Here is a 14,421-nt window from a genome sequence, read left to right as displayed (position 1 = left end):
ATTCAGCCTTTGATCTTTCTGGGTGCTCTGAGCAAAATGAAAATGGCTGATGGGCCTTTTATCTGCAACTGACCTTGTCAGCCTATAGGCCAGTCCTGTACTGACCAACCTTAAATACAGTTATAATGGCTGCCAGCTTGTACTGAACATCTGGTCATGTTCAGCCAGCCATGGTAACTACAGGTTCTTGTCCCATGCTCAAACAAAATGCAATGATCCACTTGGGAAAGGATTCTTTTCTGAATTTCCCCTCTCCACAAACTATTTCTGACCCCTGGAAAGTTGATTCCAAGAGTACCAGTATTCACAGGGAGTAACAGCTACCTGGGTCAGTGGGCTATCAAGAGGAGAGTGAAAGGGGCAAAATCTTCTCTCTTCTGTCAGCTGAGCTAGCTTTGCTGACAGTTGAAGCAATAAAAGTCATTTTGCCCCCTTCATCACCGCATCCCATCAACATGCATGGCTATTACTTAATGTGGGTCATATGACTACAGGAATCAACTTCCACAGGGTTCGAAATGGCTGCTGGGGGAAAGATTGCTCACAACAATCCACACTGACCTATTCATAATACTAAATAACCATACATAGTTTCTGACAGAATTTATACTTCTACAAATGAGAATGGTGTGGTTCTCATTCCAATGTTGACTTGTTTTCTCTGGGAATAGTAATACCTTGATTGGTTGGGTATTCAAAGTAGATCTTTTCTCAGGGAGATTCAGTAGCTCAGTTTTGTTTTACATTCAAAGCCTGTTTGATATAACAGGATCAAGAAAGAAATTTTCCCTATATTAAACTTATTTGGTGACAGAGGGGATTGACCTTTTCCAGAACTCTTGTATTTTTCTCCTTAGGACAAACATTCACAATTTAGAACCCACCAAGTCAAATGCAGACCGTGAATGTACGACAAGGACCCCTAAAATCATGTTTTTGCTTTCTGTCAGAACACCAATATTGTCAATTATCTGGAAGGCTCCCATTAAATGCTGGGAAGCTGCATTCAGCTTGAAATGTAACAAAATATACAGGTTTGATCTATAGCAGGGGTGGCCAAACTTGCCTAATGTAAGAGCCACATAGAATAAATGTCAGAGGTTTGAGAGCCACAAGACATGAACATCAGATGTAGGTAGGTAGGAAGGAAGGAAGGAAGGAAGGAAGGAAGGAAGGAAGGAAGGAAGGAAGGAAGGAAGGAAGGAAGGAAGGAAGGAAGGAAGGAAGGAAGGAAGGAAGGAAGGAAGGAAGGAATGGTGAGGGTGGAAGAGGTGGAAAGAAAGCAACTTTAACTTTAAATGCATTCTCCAAGCTGCCAATTGGCTTGGTTGGAGAAGAGATTTAAAGAGACAAATGCCTTCTCCAAGCTGGCTGACAGGGTGGTGGGGGCTTTGAGAGCCACACTATATTTGTGAAAGAGCCACATGTGGCTTGTGAGTCACAGTTTGACCACCCCTGATATTTAGGGATATGTGAAGGAGTGAGCCCTGGGGTAAAGAGAGGGATGCAGTATGAGCTTGGTGGCCTTCAAATCAATTCCCCCCTGTGATTTTGTATTATCAGTGGCAAGTTGATTCCAACAAAAAAACAACTTGCTTCAAACAACTGCTAATGTGAGTGGTCTAGAAATGTAATGAAGGAGGTCACAAGATTGCATCCTCTTTTCTGTGAACTGAAAAAAATAAAAAAAAATTGTGGCTGAGGAAAATGCAGTATTTCAGAGGAAAAAGATGATTTCACATTAGTTGTCTGGACTTATATGAGCAGGCTTTTAAGCCCAAGCCAGCCACCTCTACCGTCTCATGGGAGCTGACTCTGAGATGTCAAAAAACAGAATGACCATGACATGGAACAGAGAAACACAATTTACAGCCAACATTAGGAAGCAACATTTCAACAGTCACACTGTGCTACTTAATACTCCCCTGGTAAGCATCAATGAAAACACTTGATTACAAGTTAAGCCTACCAAAAATATAATCAAGAAACACCTACCCACCACTAAAGAAAAGGATAATAAAATCATAAATCAATATAAGTGTACAGAACACCAGCTGAGGCACTGCAGCCATCTATCAACCAAGAATTTCCATTCACAGATGCTCTTTTATTGATTAAATTGAGATAAGCACATTTCCTGGCTTTAACTAGAGTCCCTGTTGATGGCAATAAAGACAGTCATGAGAAGGAAGCTAAAGCCATCTCTGGAATGCTTAAACAATAAGATTTTTAAAAGGCCAAGACAACTGCCTTGCTATTAGTTTAATACCTTGGGGTTTTCTTACTTTTTAATTTGGACTTTGGAGTTAATGAAGATGGTGGTGTGTTCTGCTGTTTGATTCCTGTGCTGTCCTCTGTTTTTATGGATTATTTTAATTGTTGGATTTTATGACCTGACCAGTGGGGGACTCACAAGAACTCTGAAGGAATGAGGCATTGTATTATTCCCTGCCCTACTGGTTCCTGTGGTCCGTGCTGTGATAAGCTACCCCAAGCCTTCCAATGCCAAAAGCCTCCACCAGCCACCTAGAGGGGCTTGCAGTAGAAATCACTTCCAGCAGGCCTTACACTTCAAGACTTCCAGTCAGCTAGCTGGCCACTGCAGAGGGGGATGCTTGGCAGACAAAGCTTACAAGTAGTGCTTTCTATTCCAAGCATTCTACCCACACAGCCACCCCCTGATCAGCTAAACAAGTAAGTAGCAGAAAGTGTGTCAGACACACGTTCTGCTTCAAGCCACCTACACTCAGGTGGTCATTGAGCTGATGTGACATACTGTCATTAAATTTCATTTTGTATCTTTTGAGTAATCTCACTTCTTCTCTCACACAAGAAGCAAATCAAATGTAAACTGATAATCATACACACCTTTTACACTGAAACCCGTTGTCAAAAGAGGTACTCTAACAAACCATGCAGCCCAGTTCTGAATATATTTTCTCACAAGTACAACCCCCCAGCATTCAGTGGTGTTTTGCTAGTAACTGTGCTAAGGACTGCAGTTTTAGCTATCCACAGGCACATTTTTATATCAGACAACTTACCCGCCAAAACTATCTGCTGAGAAACTACCTGCACAATATTAAGATGCCAACTTTGCATCCATTCTTATCACACTCTTCCTCCAGGGAGTTCAGGGTGATTTACATCTTCCTTCCCCATTTTTTCCTCACAATATCTCTGTGAGGTAGATCAAGATGGGTAGCCATGTTAGTCTGTTTATAGCAGTAGAAAAGAGTAGTAGTCCAGAAGCACCTTGCTAGACTCTTACTGTTTCCTACTGCTACAGGTAGACTAACACAGCTACCCATCTTGATTCTATCTCCACAGAATGCACCACGTTTATAGAATAGAATCGAAATCCATCAACTCTGTGAGGTAGGTTAGTCTAGAAAAACTAGTGAGTGGAATCTTGAACTTTTTACTGGTTTGAAACTTCTCTGAATATCACCAGGAACTGCTATAAAAAACAGAAGCATTCAGGATTTCTTTCAGGATTACCCTCAGAATCACTTTCATTACTACTTGGATCATACATTTTCTCATTTTTATTCAAATTAAACCTATTAATTTTTTTATTTTAAAAACAGGATTTAAATGTCAAGCTTGCTTACCATTTGTTTCCGGTTCTCCACCAGATGGATACCAATAATCCCTAGGAAGGATCCAAAGCCAAGCTATGGCAAACAATAAACCAAGAAAAATAAGTCATATTGGCTACTTAAGACAAGATGTATGTAATTTTAGTTATGCAGAACAAGACAGTGAATGAAGTGCCATGCTTTATTAGACAAGAACCTCTTTTGCATATAACAGGTTGGATCCAAACTAAAGTGGCAATTTTGCCCTATTCTCCCTTCTGCTACAGAGCCCCCCATCTCATTCTTCATGGCTCTCAACCCTCAGGAACAGCAATTTTTGCAAAGAAGTGGGCTGAGGTTAGAGGAGAGAGGTGGGAAAATTCCATTTCAGGGCTTTCTTTTCTGTAGCAGGAACTCCTTTGCATATTAGGCCACACACCCCTGATGTAGCCAATCTTTCTGGAGCTAACAGAGCCCTGAACTAAGAGCCATGCAAGCTCTTGGAGGACTGGCTACATCAGGGGTGTGCAGCCTAATATGCAAACGAGTCCCTGCTACAAAAAAAAGCCCTGCCTTCATTAATGAAAAATTTGGTCTGCCAACAATCTACTATCCCCTGCTTACTTAATCACTGTTAAGAGATCAGGCTTACACAACTAGTTTAAGCAGCCATCCACATTTGGGTTCAACACAGCTAAAATGCTATGCTCTCTGCCCTGAGGATACTGCTAACCATGCTTAGATTAATATTAATCAGAGTTTGCAAAACTTTCATTTTAGTGTTAGGTATAACTCTGTGCTATGGCTATCACAAACAACAGCAGAGAAACTCAGTTCACAAGAAAAGGACAAAAGGGAAGATGCAAGGCTTTGCATTATCCTGATTGTCTAGCCACATTTAGGAGATTGAGAATGAGGCAATGGGCTTTAGTGAGTCAAATATTTTTGCTTTTACTGAAAACTAAAGGGAGTTTGGTCTCACTAATGCAAGCTGTTTTCAGACATCCTATTGTGCATCCATAAATTCACGTTATCTACATGTACAGCTGGCTGTATGAATGACTGAACATTTGTTCTTTCTGATTTTGAACAGATGGATCAGTACCATGATAAATCTAGAATATAGACTGTGCACCTTTGTTAAAAGGACAGTTGTCTAGTTAGATCTGAATGGTGTTTGTTCACCATTAACATCATGCACAAATAGTAATTCTCAGGCTCTTAGTCCCAACAGGAAAATGAAGTAACAAACAAAAATGCTACTTCTATCATCATCTTAAAATAATGTTTACTGTGTTTCTTTGGCAGTTCAGGAAGCATTTCAACAACCACTGTCACAAACTTTCTGGAAATGGTTAGTGTAGCAAAAGTGAGAAACAGACACAATGGCAGTGATTCCATAGAGAGGACAAATTGTGAGTTTGCATGCTGGGATGCTGTCTGGGAACCAGCAGGGCCCCCCTAAGCAGAGTTATACCCTTCTAAGCCCATTGACTTCAACTGACTTAAAGGGCTGTAACTCTGCTTAAGACAGCACCATTGGTCACTTATAATGATCATACAAATAATCTATTCCTCAGGCCTTCATAAACAGGCAGCCTTTCTGCAGAAGGAGAGAGAACAAGATTCCTTCCATCAGCTTGGCCTCTCACTCTCAGACTCCATCATGGACTAATCATTGTGTAGAAGGGCAGGGAGAGACAACAATGGCCCCTTCCAATGGGCAACAACTAGAGCAGCCCTTATATACTACAGGTGGTGTCTAGTTAGATCTGAATGGTGTGGTTTGATCACTTGTCTTGGATCCCTACATTAGGAAGAAGGGCAGACATACATTATATAGATAAAATAGAAATAAAAAGGAGCAGGGACTTCTGAAAACTACAAACTGCTAAGCACATTGCCCAAGCAAATACAAATCTCCTAATCCCATCACCTGCAACCAGATAGATAATTTCCAATTACATTCACAAATGGTAAGAGAATCAGGCAACCCAGTGAAGAACAGGCAATAATTTATTATGCTGGATGCAAATCAGAGGTTTCGAATTATAAAGACTCAGTCGACCTGGGGAACATCAGTAGTGCTTTGAATGTTCTCATGGAACAGCCTGGCATGGCAATTGCATGTTGAGTTTTTAAAATTTCCACAAAATAGATTAGTGGGGAGAGACAAAAATGCAACACAGAAAGCACTGAATTACAACAGAGTGCTAATATCATCAAATGAATGCTCTTAAAGTGTCGGGATTAATCATGACATGTAGAGGACTAATGCATGGTAGAAAGTTCTCCTCATCCTGCAGTTCCTGCAATGTGGTGTATTCTGTCAGGAATAATATACCACTGGGCCAGAATCCTATATGACTATAGTTATGGAGACTGAAGGAAACCACCTTCCATTTGGTTTTGTGTATATCCTTTATCAATTTGAGACTGTCACTCTAACCTGGCTGTATTTTGGGCAAAAGCACATAACAGCCTAGAAAGGGAAGAAACCCCCCACCCAAGAAAGAACATGCATAGAAAAGACCTGCAAATGCAGTTTTTTAAAAAGCCCTCTAGGTTTAGAAACGTCTGTAATTGCAGGTATTGAAACCAGAGCACTGTCTCTTTCAACTGATCCGTAGACAGGATTTGCCCATTATTCAATAGAACACTATATGAATATATATGTCAAATTTCTTTCGTATTCAGGCTTGAAATTGTGATTTTAGTAATTCATTACCAATGCTGCCATGATGGCTAAAGAAAGCCAGGAGAGAGCTATTCTTTTCTTTAAATTTATCCTTCCTTTTCCAAGGACAACTACTCAGAACTATTGTAGCATAACTTTTGGATCTATCTTGGTAAACTGAAGACATATATGGATAATGGGGCATTCCATGCTATATTAACTAGCAAAGTATTCTTAATTACTGGATCTATAAGCCTGCAACAACTTCAGAACTGAAATAGGCCATTTAAACGCAATTGCTTGTTGTACAGGAAAAAAAAAAGTGCATTTAAAAGATTATGGAATTTTAATTTTAAAAGGACCATGTTTAAAGATTGCTCCAAACAACCTGAGCTATATAACTATGCACAAGTTTCATATGCAGGACCAAATATTATGATAACCATAATTATTAACAAATAACATTAATAAAAATAAAAGTTCACTAATTAAATAAAACACCTAAAATATTCAGGACGTTTACAGAATTGTCTTATTTCTTAATTAATTTTCTTTGGAGCACATTTTTTCTTCTCTTCTGGATGAAAACATCTTCAATCATAGTGTAATGCTGAAATAAGACATCTTACAGCACAGATAGATTAACTTGAGCTCATTTTGTATTCCCGTAGTTAATGCACCATAAATCTATTTATGTTAAATACAGTGGGAAATAATTGTCACTTAGGCTCTCCCTATTAAATATTACTTGCAAGGGAGAAATGCAGCTGATGTCGCAACATTCCTACCAATATTCCTAGCATGGTCTGCATTCATCCAACTTGTCCTTTAGTTTGAGTATGGACAGTTATCTTTCAATATGTGTACTCTATTTCCTTCATGCACAAGCATTAACAACCCATTAACAATAGGTAGAGCTATTTTCCCTCAGATTTCACATAACCTGCTCATTGGTCACAGACAGCAGTAAGTCACAAAACTGAGAGGTGATATGATCACCATCTTCAAGTACTTGAAGGGCTGTCATATAGAGGATGGTGTGGAATTGTTTTCTGTGGCCCCAGAAGGTAGGACTAGAACGAATGGGTTGAAATTAAATCAAAAGAGTTTCTGGCTCAACATTAGGAAGAATTTCCTGACAGTTAGAATGGTTCCTCAGTGGAACAGGCTTCCTCAGGAGGTGGTGGGCTCTCCTTCCTTGGAGGTTTTTAAACAGAGGCTAGATGGCCATCTGACAGCAATGAAGATCCTGTGAGTTTAGAGGGAGGTATTTGTGAGTTTCCTGCATTGTGCAGGGGGTTGAATTAGATGACCGTAGAGGTCCCTTCCAGCTCTATGATTCTATGATGTCACTCATACTGACATCACAGGCAGAAACACAGATGCAGAAATTTAGGCTGAAGTACCCCAACAGATTTACGGTTCTTACTGTTCATCTAAATGGACAATGAAGTGGTTCCCACAGTGGTACCCATGGATACCATGATGTCTGCCAATGTATTTCCTGGCACTGACTCACTTCTCCCCCAAAGCATCTCCTCCTCAATGCAGAGTCATTGCTGGCTTTCCTCCAGCAGAGTAGGAATTTGCTTTCACCCATGAAGTATCACTTTTTACATCTGCAAGGTGCAGCCATTTGAAACCAGTTACTTCCATCATAGCAGGATGCTTGGCTTGGAACCTATTAACATTTTGTAGAACCTTGCAAGGCTTTTGTGATTGGATTCAGCCACCAGGGTAGCCATTTAATGATGGGTTCACCTCCTCTCCTCCATGCCAGCAATTTTGTTGTGATATCCACTGTATTCCTATAGTGCCTGCAGATTCAACAAAACCAGGGACCCCTGGTCTAGTTCATAGTATAGCATAGTGAACAGTGGAATATGTGACACATCATTTCTACTTCACTTACGATTATTCCTGGGTAATAGCCTCCCACGGTTACATTTTCTGTTCTTGTTGTAGCTGCAAGGCCAATGGTCAGTATGAAAGTAGATACTACCAACAAAGCAATGGTGAACCAAAGAGAAGTTTTCTTTCTTTTGGCAAAGTGCCCTGTAGGAAAAACATATATAAATACATATGTAACATACAAAAGTTAATTATTCCAAGACAGTAGTAGATTTGTTACATTTGTGCCCAACTCTATGTTAAGACACGATTTAAAAGTGACACTTTTGAAGAAAAATTAATAGCGTGATGCTGAATATGTATGCCATGCCAGGGAGCTAGTGTAGTACAATAGTTAGCGACGGGCTCTAATCTGGAGAACCAGATTTGATTTTGCCTTCTTCCACTTGAAGCCAAGCTGAGTGACCTTGGTTTAGTCATAGCTCTCCCCCTCCCCCAAAAAAATGACTGGCTTGCTGCATAACACTAAAAGAGAGGAGGAGGAGAAGAAGATGATGACGACGACGACGATGGATTTATATCCCACCCTATACTCTGAGTCTCAGAGTGGTCACAATCTCCTTTACATTCCCACCCCACAACAGACACCCGGTGAAGTACGTAGGGCTGAGAGAGCTCTTACAGCAGCTGCCCTTTCAAGGACAAATCCTGTGAGAGCGATGGCTGACCCAAGCCCATTCCAGCAGGCGCAAGTGGAGGAGTGGGGAATCAAACCTGGTTCTCCCAGATAAGAGTCTGCGCACTTAACCACCACATCAAACTGGCTCTAGAGCTTCAGGCTGCCAGACAATCCTAAGATCTCCTAGTTATGCCACACACAATGCCATAAGATATATTTTTAAAATGTATACAACATGCTTCATTTAAACTGGAGATGCAGTGTTAGCATGTATGCAGTGGTAGAATGCCAAAGATCTGTAGCTTACATAAACTTTGCATTGGCATGCTAAAATACTGCATTTGTAGTAACACCATTTAAATGAGACTAGGGAGATACACAAACTCATACTGGTACATCTTTGTTTATTGTACAGGGGGTTGGACTATTGTGCATAAAGTTGAGGTCCCTTCCAACTTTATGATTCTATATTGAGTCTAAGGAGTTTGGAGTGGTCTGTTAGCCTCATGGTAACCTTGTGAAGTAGCTCAGGGCAAGAAACAAGAAGCTTGCATAAGTGAATACTATGGTCAAAAGCAGGGGTAGAATTCTAGCAGGAGCTCATTTGCATATTGGGCCACACACCCCTGACTTAGCCAATTCTCCAAGAGCTTACAAAAAATAAGATTGGAGGATTGGTTACATCAGGGGTGTGTGGCCTACTATGCAAAGGAGCTTCTGCTAGAACTCCACCTCTGGTCGACTCGAAAGTGTCTTGTATTTATACTACCTTAGTTGTTAAAGCCGGAAATCCAAAGAAAAAAGGGCTCATGTCCCAGTAAGTATGGCACTATTTTGAGTCCCATAAAGATAAACATTAATTCAAGCATAATTCAAAATAGTGAAGTACAACACTGGCTTCAAAAACCTAAGGAGACAATTCTATGCAAACTTATTTGGAATAAACTTGAATTAAATTCACTAGGATTTACTTCAGAATAAACATATATGGGATTGGTCTCACTGCATGTATCTGGTCCTTCTCAGTCATGGCACCAAAACTCTGGGGCTTTCTCCTTGGAGAAGATTCATCTGTCCCTTCTGCTGCCATCTTCCACCAGCCCACAAAAACTTTTTGTTTTGTTTTGTTTGGTATTCCTTCAATGATCCTTCCTTCCAGTGTTTCAGCTGTTGTTTTTATGTCTTTGTATGTTTTTAAGCTCTAGTTTATTTGTTTTAATGATGTGTTGTTATATGGTTAGCTATAATGGTTTTAAAATATGATTTTATTATGCATGTTTTAATTTGTTAATCTGCATTTTAATTTGTTAACTTGTGATGCTGAAAGGCAAGATGTATGTGGTTATGGGGTCTAGATCAGTGTTCCATGCAAGCCCAATGGACTTGCCCTTTCTTACATTTAGTAAAATCAACTTGTGGACTGTTTAGAGTGCTTGCCACATCCAGTACTTTTCTACTCCAAACCAACCCAGAGCTTGTAGTTCCTTGGATTGTCAACATCCAGGTGGTGGCTGGAGATTTCCTGCTATTACAGCTGATCTCTGGGCAACAGAGATCAGTTCACTGAGAGAAAATGGTCACTTTAGCAGGTAGACTCTATGCCGTTATACCTCTCTGAAGTCCTTCCCCTTCCCAAACTCTGCCCTCCTCAGGCTCCATCCCCCAAATCTCCAGGTATTTCCCTACTCAGATCTGGCAACACTAGTGGTCCCCCTACCACTGCATAATGTTCTAATGCTTGTGGCTAGATTACTACAATGTTTATTCTAAAATACTTGCATTTTAAAATCTCAAGGAGAAAGATCAGCTGGTGGTTGCAGAGAAGCAGTGGACACAAGTATCCTTTCTTTCCAAATACTACTGCAATCTAAGTCCCATCTCCTAAAGCTACTTTAGAAACAGTGGATTACTGCAGTGTTTACTTTAAAATACTTGCATTTGAAAATCTCTAGGAGAAAGATCAGCTGGTGGTACAAGAGAAGCAGTGGAGACAAGTATCCTCTTTCCAAACACTACCACAGTCTAAGTCCTATCTCCTAAAGCTGCTTTTTCTTTTTAAAAAATGGATATGGGATGCGCATGAAACACCTGGATGCTGAAGAAAGACAAGATGTACCTAAGGACCACCATGAATCTTTACAAAACAGGAGTCATCCAAGAAGAGAGGTAAGGCAGTTGCCTCCAGTGGTGGATTTGGGATAACAGCAACCTGCCACTCCCACATGCCACCGTCCTTACCTAACTGCCACCTCTGCCCCAGCCCTTAAGCCCAATGAACTGATGTGCCATCTCCACTTCCCCAAGCCCCCTAGAGCAGCAGTGTCGAACTCATCTGTTATGAAGGCCAGATCTGACATAATGAGACCTTGTTGGGCCGAGCCATGTCAGGTTGGGCCAGGCCATGTGTGTACCTGTTTAAGAGTAGGTAGCAGTGATATAAACTTTATAAAGGACACAGACAAACACAATTTATATATATATACAGGACCAGACCTACATGTTTTTGAGGGGGGGCAAAATTAAAAAATGGCGCCCCCTTATGGGCCATTCTATTTTATGGTCCCATAGAGTACAATGGACTTCATAACCAATTTGGCACCCCCCTCTGTCGGTGCCTGGGGCAAGCACCCCCCTCTGCCCCCCCAGATCCCCCCTATACACACACACACACACACACACACACATACACCTGAATGTGTGTATATATATAAACTTAAAACATGCTTAAAACGTTAGCACTTGTTGGTCTTAGATGTGCTTTCTTTGTATTTCTACCATGGGATCCAGAGCACTAAGCAAAGGAAGTTGCGGATCTTTCCTTCCTTCCCCAGAGGATGGGAGGTAGCCTCAGCCAATAGAGGGGAGAGAGGCTTGGCTCAGTAGCTGTTTTGTGATTGAAAGAGCCTGGAAAAACAAGCTCTCCCTCCCCCCTTCCTCCCCAAGGGAGGGGCCTCAGCCAATGGAGAAAATAGAGGTTTTGCTCTGTAGTTCCTGTGCAGTTGAGCAAGCCTTTGCAAAGCAAGCTGTGATGCAGAAGGAAGCAAGAGAGAGGGAGAAAGAAGCAAATGACAACCAGTTGCTTGGGGGCCTGATAGGAGCCCTCCCCGGGCCACATGTTTGACACCCCTGCCCTATAGAGATTTTGATTTCCAGAGCAACCAAAAGGATAGCTGAATTCTCACAAGAGGAATGAACCTTACAAAAAGTTCAGCACCCCCTATATGGCACATATGGCTTGCTATGCTTGTTTTAGAGAGGCTTGGGGGAGTGAAAAGGTACAAGAAGCATTAGTTTCCTCTGTTCCCAGGGAGTGGGTGGTAGCAATGAGACGGAGACAATAACAGAAATGACAGGGGCAGCGGCCTCGGGCCTAGCGGTTGAATGCCTAAGGCACAATTGGCTTGATTACTCTCAAAAGGACTTTTTAAATGCATGTTACTACTGAAGAAAAATGACATTTCTCTTCAAAAGATTGAGAGAACTGAAGCATGAATTGAAAGTGACAAGAATTCTTGAGGGTCAGGCTAGTGCTTTGAACTGCGAATCCAATAAAGGCAGGGGGGTGAGGAATCACAACAGAAAACAGTTTAGCCCTCTGGAAATGATTGTCACTCCCTTCAGTGACACTTCTTCCATTTAAGAACTCCAGGCTTTTCATAACCACATACCCTATACTTTGGAATGCACGGGCCAAATTCAGCCTTAATTTGAGCGTAGAATTAACACAATATATATACTAAATAAAAAATAAAAATGTGTTTACTGGAATTTAAAGTCATTAGTTGCCCAAAATAAAAATATACATTGAGCAGAATTGTTTAAATGTCATCAAGTACTAATACTAAGGGCTGTTTTTGTAGGGAAAAAACAGCAGGAGTTCATTTGAATATTACACCACACCCCCTGACATCACAATTGTTTTGAAAAGACTTTTTTGTAGAAAAGCCCAAAGGAACTCATTTGCATATTAGGCCACACACCCCTGCCACCAAGCCAGCCGGAACTGTGTTCCCGTGCGTTCCTGCTCAAAAAAAGCCATGAAAATACTTAAGGAAATTGAACCCCAAGCTACCAGCCAACAAGTCTATTCCATTTTGTTTTCTGGACAAGATCAAAGAATCATTAAAACTACACACTGCAAATAAAAATTAGGACATATTTTGCCTCATAACAGTGCTCTTGAGGATGGTCATAAAAACATAAGAGAAGTCATGCTGGATCAGGCCAAAGGCACATCCAGTCCAACACTCTGTGTCACATAGTGGCCCAAAACCATCAGCAGGCCCACCACTGGGCCAGAACTCCAGAAGCCCTCCTACAGTTGCCCCCCAAGTACCAAGAATACAGAGCATCACTACTCCAGTAGTAGTGTTCCATCTATATATTGCAGCTGGTAGTTCTACATCCACACAACCCCACCCCACACACACACACCACAAAATTTCTTACCTTGATAATCATTGAGCTGGGATGCCATGATGTTGAAAGTTGTATGCTAACACTGGATCTTAAAAGTTTTGCTGCATTAAAGATGGTCCTTCACACATCATTAATATAGTTATTTGAGGGTGGGTGGGGGACTCAGAAAATATATGGCAACTTGACTCTGAAAATATATTGTGTGAGAACCTAATTTCCTCGCTTCTCTCTGTTTTTCTTGTCCAGTCTAAGCTGTGTTAGCTTTAATAATATCCATATTTTGTCACGATTCTTGCTGAAGCATAGGTATGTGCTCTCCTACATCTGGGAGGTATACATTTCTACAGTTCTCACCATAAAATCACTGACCTTGAGCAGTTGACCTTTTAGGACAGTTTGTGGGGTTAAATACTTTTGTCTCACAACTAGCAATATATAAGATCAATCGACTTAGAAGGTGGAAAACGATACCTTAGATTTCACTTTCCCAGACACAGTTCTGTGAGAAATCATTTGCAAGGTTGTGAGTTTTGTTTTGACAGCCAGAGCTAGATTCTCCAGCCTAGAGACTGGTAACCTCCCTGCGCTTGCAGAGGATGAGAGACAGTTTTCATGATCGTCTGAGAACAGGTTGCTGAAGCTGCTAGAAAGATAGGTTTTAATGTTAATAAGAAACTGCAGGTGTTTGCAATTAATAATTAACGGGGCAGAGTTATTAGAATGGGTTGCAGAACTAGTCATGAATGTCTTTGCAACAGTTTCCCCTCGTAAAACACACTGAGAGCATAAGAGAAGCCATGTTGGATCAGGCCTATGGCCCATCCAATCCAACATTCTGTGTCACACAGTGGCCAAATATATACATTGTGGCTTATAGCCTCTGCTCCATATTTTCATCTACCCCCCGCCCCTTAAAGCAGGCTATGCTTGTAACTGCCACCACCTCCTGCAGCGGTGAATTCCACATGTTAATCACCACACATTGCCAATCTTAAAAAGGGATCAAGTAAGTAACAGTGACTTTAAGCGTGCACCAAGTTGTGAAACACAAGTTCCAGATCATAATAAGAACATGAGAGAAACCGTGTTGGATCAGGCCGACACTCTGTATCACACAGTGGCAAAAAAACCCCAAACAAAACCCATGTTCCATCAGAAGGTTCACAAGTGGTGCTAGAAGCCCTTCCACTTTGCCCCCCCCCCCCCGCAAGCAC

General features: G+C 41.2%; 1 protein-coding gene across 2 annotated transcripts in view; it reads right to left on the bottom strand.

The window, feature by feature from the left end:
* The window catches only part of TMEM255B (transmembrane protein 255B), a 72,102-nt gene that overhangs the window by 45,547 nt on the left and 12,134 nt on the right, over positions 1 to 14,421 (bottom strand). The window contains exons 2-3 of one of the 2 annotated variants that reach the window (XM_060235087.1): positions 8,171 to 8,313; positions 3,615 to 3,677 (exon numbers count right to left, since the gene is read on the bottom strand). In XM_060235087.1, coding sequence (XP_060091070.1) covers positions 3,615 to 3,677; positions 8,171 to 8,313 — 206 coding nt within the window. The remainder of the gene's footprint in view (positions 1 to 3,614; positions 3,678 to 8,170; positions 8,314 to 14,421) is intronic. The other variant, XM_060235088.1, reaches the window with a different exon arrangement.

This window comes from Heteronotia binoei, chromosome 3 (genome assembly GCF_032191835.1).
Source record: "Heteronotia binoei isolate CCM8104 ecotype False Entrance Well chromosome 3, APGP_CSIRO_Hbin_v1, whole genome shotgun sequence".
NCBI lineage: Eukaryota > Metazoa > Chordata > Lepidosauria > Squamata > Gekkonidae > Heteronotia > Heteronotia binoei.
The sequence above is the reverse complement of the archived record's forward strand: the minus strand, read 5'-3'. Positions and strand labels throughout refer to the sequence as shown.